The sequence below is a fragment of the Gossypium raimondii genome, chromosome 2 (genome assembly GCF_025698545.1).
Source record: "Gossypium raimondii isolate GPD5lz chromosome 2, ASM2569854v1, whole genome shotgun sequence".
NCBI classification, from domain to species: domain Eukaryota; kingdom Viridiplantae; phylum Streptophyta; class Magnoliopsida; order Malvales; family Malvaceae; genus Gossypium; species Gossypium raimondii.
In genome coordinates this window covers 41,706,209-41,724,992 of record NC_068566.1, presented here as the reverse complement: position 1 = coordinate 41,724,992, position 18,784 = coordinate 41,706,209, and the positions used below count along the sequence as shown (strand labels likewise).

The following is an 18,784-nucleotide window of genomic DNA, read 5'->3' as shown; positions in this document are numbered from 1 at the left end:
AATGGATCTCAAGGATATACGATAATTACTATGTGGGTTTCAGAGAGTTCTTTTCGACTTGCCCGATTAACCATAACTAGGCAGTGTGCTCAATTGATAACCTACTGGAATTTTAATATGTGCATTGCCATATTTAAACAATGCAGGAAGATGTTACTACTCAATGAGTTGTTGAGATAGTTGAGATAGTTGCAGTGGGATTTTGCCAAGAGAACTAATGCCTGAAAGTGTTACTGCAAGGCTTCCAACCTTAGAGGAGCTCGATGCCTATGCACATGAGCAATGGGAGGTGTGACTTTCACCTATTTTTTCATCGATTCATTGGCATAATTTATGTTCTTAATGGTAGTGTATGTGATGCGAAATTATGCAATTAGTTTTGAATTTGCTCAACTGTTTTGTTTTAATGTTTGAGTCGCTTCTTACTTCACTTTGTTAGCGGTGTTTCTTCTGCAACTTATAAGTTCAGACAAGTTGAAAAATCAACGAGCTTCACTCTTCCATGATGAGAATTTTTCAATGTGGTCTTTTGCGTCGAGGCGCTATATCCCGCCATGAACTTTAGCTTCATTTCTTTTATGCAATAGATATTGAGGGTTCTATATCTCACGATTGGTGTCATGATGTATTTATGTCTGTTTTACGAGATAAAGAAGCTCCAAGATTAATCGAGAGTGGTTTCCAATTCTTGGTGTGCATCATGAAACTCATGGCCCTTTTGCCTCTTTTCTGTGTAATTTACAGTTGATGGATACAAATGCTCAGCTTTGGTATATTATCAGAGAGTATATCTCCAATTCAGAGGTACATTTGACGAGATAATTATTGTGTTCTGCTTGGAACTTGTTTGTTAGAGCTATTGTGTTTTACTGTTGTTAAGTTCTTGAAGGGGAAATTGGCATGAATTTATTGTAAATTTTTATTTGGTATTGGTTTATTAGTATATATTATCCTCTTAAATGTGAATGTACCCAAAAATGTGTGACTCTATGCTTGCACTAAAGTAATAGCTTGTGTATTCTTGTGTGCTTGAGCATTAGCAGCTACTTTTAGTTCAAGGGAAAAAGGTGCCATTTCCTATATGAGACTTTTGGTTGTACAAGTGTTTGTGGATTGATGAATCCATATGCTGATAAGCTTAATGAAGGAAAAATAGAAATTGGCTTCTTGTCTTGGCCTTATACTGATAAGCTTGTACTTCATATAATTGCTTTTTGATTTGTTGTCTTGCATGAAGTGATCTACTACACCTTCAATGGAGAGAATATTTGCTTAAAGTATAGGACACAAATGATTAAATTGTAAAGTTTGGATATTGACTAATTTTATTAAATCAAATTATATCATAACCGCTTTCCTTTTTCGCTTTAAAAGAAGCACGCTTTACTAAGTTGAACTTATGGAATTTAATAAAATAAGTTTGTTTTATTTTATTATTAAAACATGTTATTTTTATAAGATTTAAGCTTAAATTTAATCAAAATGATATAGAAGAATGGTATAAGGTTGATATAAAATTAATATTCCAAAAGAATATAGGAGATAAAATGTTAAGTTAGTTGAAATATAAAATTAAAATAACTTTACTCGGATGTAAATGAAAACTCTCATTACATAAATATATATATTGATGTATTTTATGGCTAAACAAAATCAGTCCCTTGATTAGTCAAACAATTAATTAGCTTTCGTATCTTGTATCTCCAAATAACGTGGGAGAATTATATAATTTATTAAATTATATTTAATAATAATTATTTTAAATTATATTTTATAGTATTATATATTATGATTTTAGTAAATTCATATATTTTATTAACTTATATATTTTTATTAAATTATATATTATTTATATTAATAAGCTTATTAAAATTTAATAACAATAACAATAATCATCTACTTAAAAAAAAATTCTGCTAAGGGTATTCTAGTCATTTTAGTTTTTTTCCTTATGCTATTACACCTCTATTCCTTTCAACCAAACACAAGAATACCATTATGCCTCTATTCAATTACATTCAATCAAACAAAAGATTACCTATTACGCCTCTATTCCATTACGCATCTATTCCATTACACATCTATTCCATTACAGCCAACCAAACATGCTGTTACTGTTCATTTCAAGTCTTTTTAATGAATATTTTTGAATCAATGTTATTTTTGTAAATACTAAAACTTTTTAGGATAGATGAGTAAAATAGCCAAAAAGCTTAAATAATGTCATGCAGAGGCCAAAGAAACCTCATTTAAAAGTTGTTCGTTGGATAAAGAGGTACGTCAAAGGCTCACTTGACTATGGTTTATATAATGAGAGCAAGACGTCGTGTGAATCAGTAGTACATTGTGATGTGGATTATACTGGCGACCATGACACGTGTCGATCAACCACTGGATATGCTTTCAACCTGGGATCCACTACTGTTTCTTGGTGTAGCAAGGTGTAGCAAGAGATAATCTATAGTGTCACTATCAAGCATAAAAGCTGAGTACATAGCAACGACAACTGCAGCTCAGGAATGTACTTGGTTGGTACAACTTTCGAAAGATCTAAACCAACCAGTTGAGTATGCAGTGAAGGTGTATTGCGATAATCAATCAGCAATTCGACTGGCAGAGAATCCGATCTTTCATGCGCGCGGATAAAGCATGCAAAAGTACACTATCACTACATTCGTGACAAAGTACTTAACGACCAAATCAAGATGGAACACATTTGCATTGAAGGACAAGTCGTTGATTTATTTACCAAAAGCATTTCGAAAACAATTTGGAATAATCTCAAGAGCAACAATGAAGGAGAGAAATCGTTGAGGGGAGTGTTGAAGTCACAACCGACTTCTCTTTGTTTTCTAGATTATTTCCATTTCTTTTATAGTCTTATAGATAAATACTATTATTATCTAAACTTATCCTTATTTGACCTTATCCATGAATTAGTACATGCATCTAGCCTTAACAGACTAGTTTAAGCAATAAATAGGGTAGCACTTTCCATACTGTTCTTTGGTTTTATTGCTACTTTAGGCATCCTAGTAAATTTTGTTTTATTTTCAAATTAGTCCCTCCCTCATTTTGCTTTAAGTTATTTTATATTTGCTCCCTCGATTGCTTTAACATACCAAAGGTTGAAAAAAATGAATCATAAATTCAATGTTTTACCTTGTAAACTTTAAAATAGAAAAAGTAATAAATAATAAAAATAGTTGACAAAAAATATTTTACATAATTAATGAGTATATATTATATTATATGATTGATGTATACATTAAATTTCATTAGATATTTATTTCTAAATATTTATATTAAATAATTTTAGAAATATCGGTAAATATAAAATGGTAATCGAACCAAATTAACTTAATACGTACCTATTATAATAGAGAAATGGTACCTCTATTCATTGCTAATTATCTTGAGAAAAAGTTGATATCAATATTTTAATCACAATAGTTAATAGGATTCATTATTTTGACTAATTAATGACATTGAAAAAATTAAATTATACTAAATTAAAATAAAAGATTAAATTTTAATATAAGTGGGCTGGAATTATAATTTGACCCTGAATTTAATTTTTAAAATAATTTAACACCCGGTTTGCTGGTGTAACACTGATTGCTATTTTATTTTCTATTGGTTTTAATGGATGATTGAGTTTTGACAGTAATCTGTACAAGTATGCTTTTAGGTAGTTGATAATGTCAATGTTTATTACACAAATTAATAAATTTGAAAATAAATCAAAGTATTTCTTTTAGAACTAAATGAAGGTTAGTCTAGATTCAATACAAAAGAAAAATAAAATAAACACATAAATTATCATCGAAAAATAATCCAAAAGCAATGGTCACATTCATGGCACTCATGAATGGGATTATGTATGATCTTTTTCAGACAAGACAGTATCATTTATTAGTGGTGATAATAAAAAAAAAGAAAAAGAAAAATCTCTCTAAAAATGATTTATTAAAGTGCTACTTAAAAACTATAATTATTACTATACAATTTCTTTTTAAAAATTATATTATTGTCGAGGAAATTACTGATGCAGTGATATAAGAGTTACATTCGACTCAATAATAAATTGTAAATGATAAATTTAAGCTGATTTTAGTTTTATCGTATGCTTTTATATTTTTATACTAAAATTTATGTTTTTTTAATTTGATATTTAATAATTTAGTTCTTTTCTTATTTTTGTAGTTTTTTAATAATAGGGGAGGGGAATGAGCTTAGTTGTCATCGAACCCAGACTCTCATACCAACAACATAACGTTTTTGTTTACTGAGCCAAGAGTTTATTGGCATAAATAACTTAACTTAAATGACTTAGGAAAAATCTTTGGTATACTACCAATAGAGTTTTTAAACTCTACAAATAAGGTTAGTAATTTTTAAAAATACTTGTGAAATAGTTTTATACCAAATACTAATACAATAATTTAATATATATTTTAAATATTTACTTATAATATTATATTTATTATAAATTTAATTTTCATACGATAAATATAAAATAGAAACAATATAGAGAATGTGTGGAGCTTAGAGCCTTGAAGGTGTTTTTTAATAATCTCGGGGACTTGAACTTTTTTGGGGCTAGAAGATTTACATAGTTGGCCTTTTGTATTTTTGGTATTTGGATCCAACGGCCCACCTAGTTTCACAAAACACATTGTAAAACAAGGATAAAAGAAATAAGCCCTAAGTCTTAAAGATCGAGGTTGATCGTTCCGTTCCCTCTCTTTAACGTGTTCGCCGTTGAAGGCTGCCGATCCGGTAGGTTCCCTTGTCTAATTTCTCGTTTTTTCTTTTTATTTTTCAATTTCTCTGTTAATTTTTTATTTTTTTACTTCTAATTAGTTGAAATATAATCGTATCTATGTTCAAATCAAAGTTCGTTTCCTGGAATTATTTTAATGGAGATTGTTTGATTGAACTAATCTTCGCTTTAGTTTCATTTTTTAGTTTTTCGGATAAATTTGGAGAATCTGATTATAGATGTGTAGCTGTTAAGGTATTTTGCTCAGTCGGTACTGTCTATTTTAGGGGTTTGAGTTGCGGTTTATGGGTAGTTTAGGAATTTTATTTGGAAAAAAAAAAAAACCCTCCTCACAAGGTAATTGATCTAACATAAACGTGATTTATTATCCCATACCCACTTTGCTGAGAAGAAATTGCATCGTGACGTCAATCCGTGAAACAATGTACTGCTCTGTTAAGTGTGTGTTAAATGTGTAAAGAAGAGTCATCTTTTTTTATTTATGGATCATGTATGTGATACTAGGGATTTATTAGAAGACAGAGCTTTCCATATGTTGGTAAGTTTGAGAAGAAAGCAACTTGTGATGCTAATTACAAAGCATACTGATATTTGTTTTTCATTCTCATGGTTAAAGCGAGCTGTTCTGTTCTGCTTCTGTTAGTTTAATAAATATGTGCACTTTTAGATTGAGATTGTTGGCACATCTCAATAAGTTTATGTGATGAGCAGGCAGTGTAGTAGTCCGGGGGAAATACATACCCGTTTCTTTGTAGGGTTAAACTTTGTCTGTAGTCAATGCTTCCCCTCAACCTGACATTCTGTGTTCCCTTCTCTTACAACATTCTATTCTGTACACTTCCCCTTCACACTAGCTTTCTGCTGCTGCCTCAGTGCTCCTTTCTGTTACCATCGTTCTAGTTTTCTACTCTTTCTTTCAATTCAACCGACAATGATAAACTAAATGAATTCTGAATCCTATAAATAATTTGTTTCCTATAATACATAAATGATTTATTTAGTTCTAGAGGCCGCAGAGGCCTTGGAAGATCTGTAATTGCAAATTTTAAGTCAAGTTGCACACGATCGCATTTTCAGAGCAGCCATTAGTGCTTTCAGTGTGCATTCTTCACTGTCCAAAATCATTTTAAATTTAAGTTACCTTTTAAGGTTTAAAGCTAAGGCTAGATTATAAGATATCTTTATGGTTTAAATCTAAAGCTTGGGTTAAAACTTTATTTGTAGCAATAGTATAAATAAGCTGTAAAATATTTACAGCCGCGGCATTATTATTATTTTCTTTGAATTGGAAGAGAGAAACTAGAAATTCTTTTATAACCCTAAGTTTTCTAGTGTTCCAACTTCTACTTGTTTTTCAGTTCTAATTCTGCTCATTTACTGCTGTTTTCCCCCTAAACCACGCCAGATTGGCTACATAAGCGTAAGGAACTTGTTATGCTTAGCAAGTGTTGATTTTGTGATCTCTCTCTATTATATGGTATAGACCACCGATGTAACATGCCATGCATTTTTGTAAACTATAATTGCTTTATATGTATATGTACTTGTTTTTACCATCTGAAGCATTACGAATCTGTCACGTATACATGCATTGTTGCTCTCATGCTTATCCAGCTGTTAAGAAATTGTCTGTTTTAGCCGTCTTTTAGCTTTTGCAACTTTCCTGTTAACCAGTTTCATGTGACGTGGAGTTAAATTAAAAGGAAGTAACATTGGTTTTGTTTTGCTCATGTAGACTTAGTCATAAACAATGGGCCGCAAAGCTGATGCGCTTTATATAAATCCAAAGAAATTTGGCTCTCTTACAAAACCTTGCATGAAGGAAATGATATCATTCCTAAATTGCATGGCTCTTAACAAGGTTAATGATGAAAAATGTGTCCGGCAGAAGGATCTTTTGAATGCTTGCATGGATGCTCAGGTTTGTAACTATGGTTTTACTTAATGCCCCTAACCTCCTCAATTACTTTTACTGTTTACATCATTATTTTCATCTTGAACCCTAATTGTGCAATTCTTGTCTGCCTCTGGAATACATGTTTTTCTCTGAAATCTTACATACATGATTGACTTACACAAACAATTTGTGTACTTTGTTGCAGTCTACCAAGAATAGGAAGCCATGGGGCAGCATTAATTACCACTTGCAGAGGCTTAACAGGGGAAGGAAGTAATGTGGGTTTTCTTTAAAGATGAATGTTGAATTTATGCATCATTCTTCTAGTTCATCACTTCTAGTAAGATGATGTGCATTAGGTTGTAGCTACAGAGAACATTCATTTGTATTTTTTTTTTCTTATGGTTGGTTGAAATTTTTGAGAAAGACGCTCAATGTAGCTTAAACCAATTCCTGTTACTTTAAAGAGTAGCAATAAATTGGAATATATACCAGACATGATGGAACGTAGAAAACCATTTACTATGAAGCTTTCCTTGTGTCAAACAAGGTGCGACTTAAAAGACATGCATAATGAGGTGGACAAAGGAGTGTAAAAAATATACTTGAATATTTTTTTTCCGTTACTTAATACACTTATAGGAAATGTTAGCCCAAAGCATTATTGTTCTTGGTATAAGTCAGAGCTTTCTTTGCCATTGATATAGCTAATTTGCTACCATCGTGCCACTGTTCCGAAGGCTGTATATGTTGAAATTGATTCTTCATGGCATTGATATCATGCATTAGAGGCAATAGCTTCCAGTGGGTTGTCACTTCTTCACTGCTTAAGATACGCCTCATTGTTCTGTCTTTGCTCCATATAGTGCAGTTTTGCAAGTGTTAATCTTGAAATGATTAATTTACTTGCCAAAAGATCATCGCTATAGCCTGCAACCATAAAGTTTCATTAGTAATACATTTCAGAATAAAAGCGTTGCCATTCTATAATGAGGTCCTGAGTCGTCTGCTGAGTGGTTTTTCTACTTTAATTAATGCTTGTACATTTCCTGTCCTTGATTGCACTTGAACGCTTGCTTTACCATTTTTAAGTTATCATTTACTTGTCTTACCACCATGATTGGGTCTGGTTCTTGTCGATCAAAGAGGACTTTTTTCCTGTGAGTTCAAATTCCCTGCATGATATATGTCATTGGAATTGGGTCCAAGCTATCTTGTTTGTAAATCTCATGACTTCTCCATGTATCCAATTCTTCATGGAAATAGAATTAGTTTTGATATTATCACTCTGAATTGCAAATGGCGACCCCAACCAGACAGCTCTTGCGAAAGGAAAAGATGGTCCATTGATTCATTCTCCTCATGGCAAACGGTACATACAACCTTACCCGTTCCTATCCATTTTCGGATTTCCATTTTGCATGGCAAACACAAGTTGAAGATTTTCCATATGAATATTATCAGCTTAAGGGGCATTTTTAGTGACCAAAGTTTGTTCGAAAAAGCCCTCATTTGGTTTCCATCGTCTTCCCGTCTTCGGTTTGTATCCTGTAGCTCCGAATCAATGGCATAGGCAGATTTTACTGAAAACTTCGCATTATATGTGTGCTTCCATGCGAGTCTATAGGTCCCTCCAAAGATCCGGTGGTCATCCACTTTGGTTGACGGTTTTAAAATCTTTCCTCTACCATTTTGATTGCTTCTCTGTGGTTATTTTCCGACTCATTTCTTGACTCCCATTCTTGCCAATCAATACCTTGACCCAGTAAATCATCATTTTTTACAGTCCTTTTTAATCACTATCCCGTTGATCAGTTCATTCTCATTATTGACGACTCTTCGCTAGCAAGGCTCTGTTCACACTCTTAGTTTTCTGTGATCTAAGCTCCCACCTACTTGCCTTCTGAACAGTCTATCCCAATTGGTCTATGAAAGAAAATACCGATGCTATTTAACAGCATTTTGGAAAGACAACCGGCTCATACTATCTTGACCCGCCAATCAGTTAGGTACTCTCATTTTCTTCACGTCGCGTCGCGTCAATGTCGTGCCGACAAATTGATATTGTCTTCTTTGAACATTGCTCCTTTTTCTTAATATAAATATTTTTTCTTTTTACTCAAAGCAGGACATCCTCGTATTCGCAAAATTGTACCATCAATGTTACTCTTCTGTGAGCCATTAACACTTGAATTATATTCAGAATAAGCTAGTTCCCTCTTATGTAATCTCATGTAGATCTAATTAGCTGTTAATAGTGGATGTTTATTCACCCTATCCCAATGCAGTTTAATAGCAGAATGGTGCTACTTGGGAAACAAATAAAAACATTAGAATTCTCAAATATATACGATCCCAATAAGTTATTATTGCCCTCAAGATCCATTCCTAGATTTCTTAAAATCCAGTTATACATGAACTAATAACCCCAAAATATTTTTTCAAAGAACGGAACAAAAAAGAATGCAAAAACAGAAAAAAGAAAAAAAAGAACAGAACTAAAAAGGCTTGTTTATAATATCTCATTCTTAGTCAACCTCCTCAATCTTGGGGCCAGCTCCACTTCCACCAGCTGGAGGTGCTTCGCCGGCCTTTCCGGCAGCCGGCTCACCACCAGCACCTTGGTACATTTTGGCAATTATGGGGTTACACATATTCTCAAGCTCCTTCATCTTATCCTCGAACTCATCAGCTTCGGCCAACTGGTTACTATCCAGCCAATTGATGGTCTGCTCCACTGCATCCTCGATCCTTTTCTTATCGGCCGGATTCAGCTTAGCACCGATCTTCTCGTCCTTCACGGTGTTCCTCATGTTATAAGCATAGTTCTCCAATGCATTCTTGGCTTCCACTTTCTTCTTGTGTTCCTCATCCTCTGATTTGTACTTCTCAGCTTCTTGCACCATCTTCTCTATCTCTTCCTTGGAGAGCCTCCCCTTATCATTGGTGATTGTGATCTTGTTCTTTTGCCCTGTTGTTTTGTCCTCGGCAGAGACATTCAAGATGCCATTGGCATCAATGTCGAAACAGACTGTGATCTGTGGGACACCTCGTGGAGCTGGCGGGATGCCCGAAAGCTCGAATTTACCCAGCAAGTTATTGTCCCTTGTCCTTGTTCTTTCACCTTCGTAAACCTGAATCAAAACACCGGGTTGGTTGTCCGAATAAGTGGAGAAAACTTGTTCCTTTTTGGTCGGAATTGTTGTGTTCCTTGGAATAAGCACAGTCATTACTCCACCAGCAGTTTCTAACCCAAGGGAGAGTGGGGTGACATCCAAAAGTAGCAAATCTTGGACCTTTTCATTGCCTTCACCGCTCAAAATTGCGGCTTGTACAGCCGCACCGTATGCGACGGCCTCATCGGGGTTAATGCTCTTGCAGAGCTCTTTCCCATTGAAGAAGTCTTGTAATAATTGTTGAACCTTCGGGATCCTGGTAGACCCACCAACTAGGACAACATCATGCACAGTGCTCTTATCCATTTTAGCATCCCTCAAACATTTCTCAACTGGCTCCATGCATTTTCTGAATAGGTCCATGTTGAGCTCCTCGAACCGAGCTCGAGTGATGGTCGAGTAGAAGTCGATACCTTCATACAATGAATCGATCTCGATGGTGGTTTGTGCGGTGGACGAAAGCGTCCTCTTTGCTCTTTCGCATGAAGTTCTCAATCTCCTCAAGGCCCTAGGATTACCACTTATGTCTTTCTTGTTTTTCCTCTTGAATTCTTGCACGAAATGGTTCACCATCCTATTGTCGAAATCTTCGCCTCCGAGGTGTGTATCGCCAGCGGTGGCTTTCACTTCGAAGATACCCTCTTCGATCGTTAAAAGGGAGACGTCGAATGTGCCGCCACCGAGGTCGAAGATCAGCACGTTCTTCTCACCAACACTGCTAGCCTTCTTGTCGAGGCCGTAAGCGATGGCGGCCGCGGTGGGTTCGTTGATGATTCGCATGACGTTGAGGCCAGCAATGACACCGGCATCCTTGGTGGCTTGACGCTGGGAGTCGTTGAAGTATGCAGGGACGGTGACGACGCCGTTCTTGACGCTGGAACCTAGATAGGCCTCGGCAGTCTCTTTCATCTTCATGAGGACCATAGATGAGATTTCCTCAGCTGCAAACATCTTGTCTTCGCCTTTGTATGCGACTGTGATCATAGGCTTGTCACCCGCACCAGGGGTAACTGTGAAAGGCCATAACTTCATATCGCTTTGGACTGAAGCGTCACTGAACCTCCTCCCGATCAATCGCTTTGCATCTGATGTAATAAAATTACATACCATTAAAGCAACCATGCATGAATATATATTATTATAGGCATCCAGATTTGGTTGAAATGAAAAGAACAAATATGTTTGAACTTTTTTTTTTTTTGAAAACTAGTAATTTAAATTAATATAAAATTTGTGTCTTTCAAAAATTTATAATTTTATCCCAATTCCTTAATAATTCCTAAATTCATCCTTATAGGTCTAGCAATTCTAAACTAAATAAAAAATTTTGTTTAAATCAATCCAAACTCAAATTTTGTCATAAAATCAATAGTTCAAACCTATCTAACTATAACTTGAAATTAAATTGGCCCGAATAAAAAATATGACTTGACAATCTCGAATTGAAATATGACTCAACTCTGATAAATGCATATATATATATATATATATATATATATATATATATATATTGACCTCTTGCTCACAAAAATATAAGCCACCCTTGATTTCCTTGATACAAAATTCTTAACTTTACCCTGTCAACTTGATTTTACTTGAATAAAAAAATCGATTTGAGAAACTTGAATTGAAACCTGACCAGACACAATTTGGGTATAAAGTCACTAACCCAAACTCATCCAATTTGAACTCAAATTGACACACATGCAAAGGTTTAAATTAAACACCAACTTGTAACTCGATATTGATCATAAAAATCAACAAACTAAATCTATTTAACTTGAACTTGAATTGATTCAAACTCGAAATTACTTAAACTAAAAACAAATCAAACTCAAAATGATTTGAATAAATAATCTGAAATAATCCGAACTTGAAGTGATTAAAACTAAAAAAATCTAAAATTATGATTCAATCCAAACCTGAGCCTAAAACCTAAACTATTTGAACCCAAAATAACCAACCTTAAAATTCACTAAACAATAATCAAAACCCAAAATTGATTTAAATAAAATGACTTAATTTTTTAAATATAATATGTATTTGACCAATCCAAAATTAACTCATTATACCCAAATACAATTCTTAAATTATTTATAATCACCCAATCCCTAAAGTAGAGAATATTATGTATTATGAACTCACGTGTTTCATATTGTTACAACAACTATGTGAATCAAGGTGGCATAGTAATCTACGTGTTAATACACAAATTAACATGCGAATAGCACATGCAGATCATGTTATTGTAATGTTTACGTCTTTGTAAAAAAAAAATACATTGAAATATAGGACCCAAAAGAGTCCAAGAAGCTTACCAAAGACAGTGTTGGTAGGGTTCATGGCAACCTGGTTCTTAGCAGCGTCACCAATCAAACGCTCACTATCAGTGAAAGCAACATAGGACGGTGTCGTCCTGTTCCCTTGGTCATTTGCAATAATCTCAACCCTGTCATGTTGCCAAACCCCCACGCACGAGTACGTTGTCCCCAGGTCGATACCGATCGCCGAGCCCTCACTTTTGCCAGCCATTGTTAAAACTCTTTTTAAGTTGAAGAGTCTCGAGAAACAATAATTTAATTAAAAAGAAAAAGGGGGAATGGATGGGATTTACGGAGAAATAAAAAAAAAATGTTAGTGTGATGATGGAGTTGTGGGAAGTTACGATGATGATTTCTCTTTTTTATGTTGATGATGTTTTAACTGTTTTGCGATGGATATGGGATTTTCCCTATTCAAACTGGCTTACTAATTCGTTTCAGTTGATGTGGTATTTAAACTATGAATTTTGTTTCATTTTATCTAAAAATATACGTCTCATGTTTGGTATTGCTTGGGGATAAATTGCTATAAAATTGATAGTTTATATATAAATTAAATTGTAAGGACTAAATTGAGAATTGAAATATAATTTAGGGTCAATTTATGAATAAAGTCATTGTTAGAAGATTTAGAGAAAGAATGGGTTTGTTTATAAAGGCTGGCGTTCCCTTCTGTTTTTTTTTAATTATAAAATACTTATTTTTACTTATAATTTTCTAAAACCCTGAAATAAAAAGAAAATGCAGTTGAACACTCGAATCATGTCTTTCTAATTGTTGTAATAGCAATGAAGCCAATTGAATTAGGATACATTATATGTTTCTTTTTCGAAATATACTTAATTTAAAATTGTACTATCATTCCCTTGAACACAGTGTTTGAAAGAGGGGAGATAAAGGCTCATATGACGATTGATAGGTGGTCTGCTTCGATGAACCTAGCTGTCAAAGTAAATATTGATGCGAGTTTCTGTAATAATTTGAACCACGCATAGCAATCAGAAAGAATGAGGGATTATTCATGGGATTTAGTATAATATACCCAAGGCTTTTGTAGTTGAAACGCTTGTGTCACAGGCCACGTATTAAAACCCGTGACCATTGCACATAAAACATCCCATAAAGGTCAATAGATTAAATGGAGCTCATTTGACCTGCTTGAATTGGCCCGACTCGTGGAACCTATGGAGAAGCCCATCTACTTGAAGCACTGGTGGCCCAATGAAACACTCCAGTAGAATTAGACTTACCAGGGTAAATAGTGTAAATCCTAAAGAGATAAGATTGTATAGAGTTTAAATCCCTTAAGACTCTCAATTATAGATAAGCTCCAATCTTGACCATTAATGTAACTCAATTTATACCATTGGTTTTGGGAGAGCTCAACTATAAATAGAGGTCTTCCCTCTCATTTGTATTCACTCAGTTGTAAAACTTCAAAGTAATAGAATACTTTTGATATCATTAACTTAAACACTTTGTGTGCGTTATTTCTTTGTGGCTTTTTGTTCGTTCTTAGCTTCTTTTGTTTTATGAGTTTGCTTCCGTTTTACTTTGGTGCCTTAGAGAATTTTTGCGAGAAATCTCATTTTCCAAGAGTAAGGTTGACTTAGGCGGATTTGAACTCAAGAAATCGCCTAAGGTCGTGCGATTTGCCAGACTTAAGATTTAGCCCCATGATAGATAGTATCAGAGCCAATGTTCGAAGGTGCCAGTTGAGATGAAGAAAGGAAGAGACAAGTAGAATTCCCCAATAAAGACCTGTGGGAGGTCCAGGAAAAATAACAGATCGAGGGATATGTTGTCGGCTTTGGAAGGTTGGGTGACCAATCTCGAGAAATTCATGGGTGGTGTGAAAGGAACACTCGGGGTAGTTTAGGGATGCACCGATGAGTTAGACTAGATGAGAGCGGAACTTAGGGATTATGTGGCAGAGGCTTTTAGTGCCAATCAGGATGCGTTGGAAAATTCCTTCAATGCCACAATGGGTGATCAGACCGAGAAGCTGACTAAGAGTAATGATGTTCTCGAAGCTTCACTGTGGCTTTGAAGGAGGAAGCTATGGCCATGATAAAAAAATTTGAGGAGCTCGAGAGAGAGATTGTTGTGTACAGAACTGCTGTGGGAAAATGGATGTTGGCTTCATTTCTTAAACAGTCCAAAATGGATGTCCCTAAGTCGAAAGAGTTCAAAAGGACAAGGTCTACGAAGGACGTGGACAATTTTCTTTAAGGGATGAAACAGTACTTTCGTGCGATAGGCATTTGAGGATGATACCATTAAGGTAAACATTGTTGCATTTTATTTTACTTATATCGCTATTTTATGGTGGCATCATAGGTCTATAGATGAGAGACGAGGTGGTATCGTAATTGATACTTGGGAGGAGTTTCAAAAGGAACTAAAGAAGCAGTTTTACCTGCAGCATGTTGAGGGGGAGGCTCGGGCTAAGTTGCGTCGGCTTATGCAACAAAGTACTGTTTGAGAGTATATTCGAGACTTCAATGAATTGATGTTTCAAATATCTGACTTGGGTGAGAAATGAGCTTTCTACTAGTTCAAAGATAGGTTGAAGCATTGGGCAAAGTAAAAGTTGCGTCGACAAGGTATCACTGAGCTTATTGTAGCCATGGCCGAAGCAAAGTCTTTTATCAAGCTTGGTTTGGAGAAAGGCAAGTTCAAATTTTCCAAGCCTAAAGAGACGAGAAATGGTGGATGATCATGAAGATGAGGGAAAAGTTAAAAATGACAACAGGGCAACGACGAGAATAGTGGTAATGGGAAACCACTAAATAGGAAGTGGAAACCTAACTATAGACCGAATGGGCTAGTGAAATGCTTCCTTTGTGATGGTCCGCAAATGGTGATAGACTGTCTAAAGAAATTTGTTTTCTACCATCGAAAGGGACAATGAGCTAGACAGAGCATCGATGAGACTTGGTTTGATTATGCATTCTATCAAAGCCAATAGGGTTAGCGAGAATGAGAAGAAGCCAGTGAAGTGATTCTTTTGTTGTGGTCTGCATAGGATACAAGACTATCCAGAATGATTCAAGATGTCTGTGATCAGTAAGGAGAATAAAGCAGAGCCTGTTGAGAGGGAGGTTTTAAAGCTTAGGTTGATAATACTTAATTCTACAAAGGCAAAGAGGGATCACAAGAAAATGGTTGATGTATGTGAACATCAACATTGCAGGTCAAAGAAAAAGTGCTTTTGTTTATACGAGGGCGTCAGATCTGTTCATATAAAAAAATTCATGGGTAAACTTGGTCTTTCGGTTAGCAAATTAACCTAGAAGATCAATATTATTGATTCCAAAGAGATACCAACTGTAGAAGTAGTACAAAGAATTGAGTTGTAATTAGTCAATGGAAATGAAAAGACTATGACGTAATTCACTTAAATGATTAAGACTTCGTGCTTGGCTTGAAATTCCTTGACAAGATTGATGCTTTGTTGATTCCTTTTGCCAATTGCATTTGTATCTTGGATACTCGACAACAATAATGTGCTGTGCCAATGAGTCAAGACATGAGGGGTGGAACCAAGGTATTGCCGACAATCCAGGTAGCCAAGGATGTTTCGTGTAGTAAGAGTACTGACTTGGTAGATCGGAGTGCTACAAAAACCCTTTTAGAAATGCTAGAGGGGCAAAATAACGATATGAATTTGTTGGAAAAACAGGTCTGGAAAATACAGCAAAAAATAAGTTTAATGGTAAAACCAAAGTTTTAAATTTTTCTTTCCAAAAACAAGAATTTGGTTGTGATATCTAAAGTAATAAACACTTAATCAAAATTGTACATTTTCGATTCGTCTAGGATGAACGTTTCGACTGAGTAGTCTTCTCCACTATCCTCAAGCTCATGTCTACCAAGTGTAGGCTTGATTCCAATTAGAAAGTTTTTCACAAAATTACCAGTGGGGCAATTTTACAATTTTTTTGAACGTTTAGGCCAAATTATAAATAAGAAAAATATTTCTAGAAATCTTTTAAAATAATTTATTCAGAGAATTTTCTCTCTACAACTTTCTATTGAATTTAAATCTGTGAAAAATAATGACCCAATGCTTTCTTTATATAGAGGGAGTTTAAAAAGTTTAACTATGGTCAAACTTAATCACTTATATTGATAAGAATTAGATTAAATTTAATATTAAATCTATTAAATTAATAGAATATTTATCTACAATATAAATATTAAATTAAATTTAATATTAAGATAATCAGTTTAATATTAAATTAACAAAATACTATCAAGATAAGTGTTAAATTAAATTTAATATTAAATTTATTAAAATATTATTATTTTTGGAATAGTTAATCTGAAATCGAATTATCCGGTAAAGTCCCAATAGGAGTGTGATTCTTCCACTGTTCAACCGCTGAAGAACCACTACCACCGGCCATCCACCAGCCACTGTATTTTCGTCGTCGGAGCTACTAACACCGCCATGCCCGGTGGTGCAGGTGTGATACCCTCACGATACCTCAAGCTGGTTTGGCTATTACCGGTTCGGTCTGGGCTAGTGACGACCCAATTGGTTTGGTCCAGTCACTGGTTGGATTGTCAGTCAAGTTTTACATACCAGGCCCAATTTGACCAGTTTTGGGACTCAATCTTGGTTTTTTAGTTTTGATTCCAACTTTTAGTCTCAAGTCTACTTTTCAAGTTCAATTACCCATTAGGCCAATTGTCAGACTTGAAAGTTAATTTCTACAAGTACCATATTTATTTTAATTAATTTGATTAACTTGATTTTGCTTGATCAAAATTAATTTTCCCAAAAATCGCTAAGATTTTTCAAAATTAATTTTTCAAGAAAATTCTTTAATCAAATTCTTTAGTTGAACAATTCTCACGACTGCTCAATTTAATTACAAATCGAATAAATCGACTCAATTAAATTATTTCCAAAGTCGTAGAATTTTTTCTGATTCAAATGCAGTCCAATCGAGTTTTTGTTGAGCTAGCGGAAGGACCAATCAAACTTATACAATTAGACTCTAGTAATTGCAATTATGTCCAAAAGTATCGTTCCAAAAATTCGTAATTTACTTAATCATGAAGTTAGTCCATAAGAAGTACCATGATTAAAAACTCCTTATTATATACTCTTTACGAAAGCAATTCATCCAACTACTTTGTCCAATGACCTCGTTATGTGTGTGTTACCCTCATATGATATCATTGATTCATTAGAGTTAAATCCATTCACTCAATACAATCTTATTTTATCTCATTGTCACCATGGTGTCTTCTTAATGATTAATGATCATTGTCAAGAAATGACTGTGATAAATTGCTCATTCGAGAACAAGGAACTCGTGGCCACGTTCCATATTTATCAATCTACACAATGCCAATGAGAGAATATCGTTAACTCTTTAATCGAGCTATGAATTCCATTGTTGCTAATAAAGCTATGCTATACACAAGTCATATACCCGACATACCGACTATGGGCTCGATCATCTTTAAAGCATAAGCCTCTACTTATATCAAAGTACATGAGTTACACACGCATGGTCAATGACTAACTCAATATTTAGGTAAATCATACCATGAACGTTACACGTGAATTAATTCACAAACAAATTCAGAATTAATTCAACTTGGGTCTAGTCCAATGTATCATTCTTCCATTGAGTACATCTATGTCTCTAATCGTGAATCAACTACTCTGATAACCAAGACTAGCCATCTCCCCAATTAGAATTGTAGACGACATAATAATACTTCTAAGTATTTGGATCAAATGCTTAATTTGATTCTTTTACGATTACGGACTTGTTTAGATTATCTATTGAAGTAAGTTGTCTTTCTCATAATGTAAATGTTCTTACTGTGCCACTTATCATCAGTATGAACTTAGAGAATCCACGAGCTAATATTTGCTTGTCACAATTATGCTATGTATGCAAAACATGAAAGAAACACAAAAAATATAACAATTAAATGTGATATTAACTTTATTTATTTATTCATCGTTCAAATACATAAAAAATATTTACATGTTTAGTACAATATGGGCACATTTCCCAATAGAAACCTGTTGAGTTATCAGTGGGGCTACCACCTATGAGAGAAGTGGATTGTATAGGCTTTGGGAGAAAAGTGGTGATGCAAACTGGACAGTGGGATAGAGTAAATGCTACAAACGAGGTACATTTCAAACACATATTTAGTGTTTTGCATTATGACTTATCGTTGGCTTGGCAAAGACACAGGGGCCCTTTCAAAGTTTTAAAGCAAGTAAGCTGTGGGGTTTACAAACCAGAGTTAGCGACAAGACTCAAGGTGAACTTAGTGTTCAATGTAGGCATGCCTAAGCCTTTTGTGTGGATCAAAAAGATCTCAATCGAGGCAAGTCACAATGGGGGCAAGTAAGAGTAATGGCCTCTTACGATCGAGATGTACAAGAGATAATGGTTGGGGGAGAATGTCAGGGGCCGTGGATTAAAGCCCATAACCATTGTGCACAGAACATCCCATAGAGGTCAATAGATTAAATAGGGCTCATATGACCTACTTGAATTGGCCTGGCTTGTGGCACCCATAGAGGAGTTTATCTACTTGAAGCCTTGATGGCGCAATGAAA

General features: G+C 34.7%; 2 protein-coding genes and 1 long non-coding RNA gene across 5 annotated transcripts; 2 read left to right on the top strand and 1 right to left on the bottom strand.

Annotated features, from left to right (window-relative positions):
- Window positions 1-651: 651 nt before the first annotated feature.
- LOC128031956 (uncharacterized) lies at window positions 652-922 on the top strand. The gene is made up of 2 exons (XR_008190886.1): window positions 652-691; window positions 745-922. It is a non-coding gene; the product is annotated as an uncharacterized LOC128031956 (long non-coding RNA).
- A 3,694-nt stretch (window positions 923-4,616) lies between these two features.
- On the top strand, window positions 4,617-7,212 carry LOC105788844 (uncharacterized). Its single transcript, XM_012615909.2, has 3 exons — window positions 4,617-4,782; window positions 6,522-6,707; window positions 6,889-7,212. Exons 2-3 carry the CDS (start codon window positions 6,537-6,539, stop codon window positions 6,958-6,960), a joined length of 243 nt encoding a protein of 80 aa, XP_012471363.1. The 5' UTR covers window positions 4,617-4,782; window positions 6,522-6,536; the 3' UTR covers window positions 6,961-7,212.
- Window positions 7,213-9,210: 1,998 nt separating this feature from the next.
- On the bottom strand, window positions 9,211-12,394 carry LOC105788843 (heat shock cognate 70 kDa protein 2). Of its 3 annotated transcripts, none has more exons than XM_052627543.1 (3): window positions 12,178-12,391; window positions 9,706-10,944; window positions 9,211-9,540 (listed from the first exon to the last, which is right to left on the bottom strand). In XM_052627543.1, exons 1-3 carry the CDS (start codon window positions 12,389-12,391, stop codon window positions 9,212-9,214), a joined length of 1,782 nt encoding a protein of 593 aa, XP_052483503.1. In that variant the 3' UTR covers window position 9,211. The 3 variants fall into 3 exon arrangements, with proteins under 3 accessions (XP_052483503.1, XP_052483504.1, XP_012471361.1); XM_052627544.1 differs by having other exon boundaries at window positions 9,211-9,589; window positions 9,980-10,944; XM_012615907.2 differs by having other exon boundaries at window positions 9,211-10,944; window positions 12,178-12,394.
- Window positions 12,395-18,784: the final 6,390 nt, after the last annotated feature.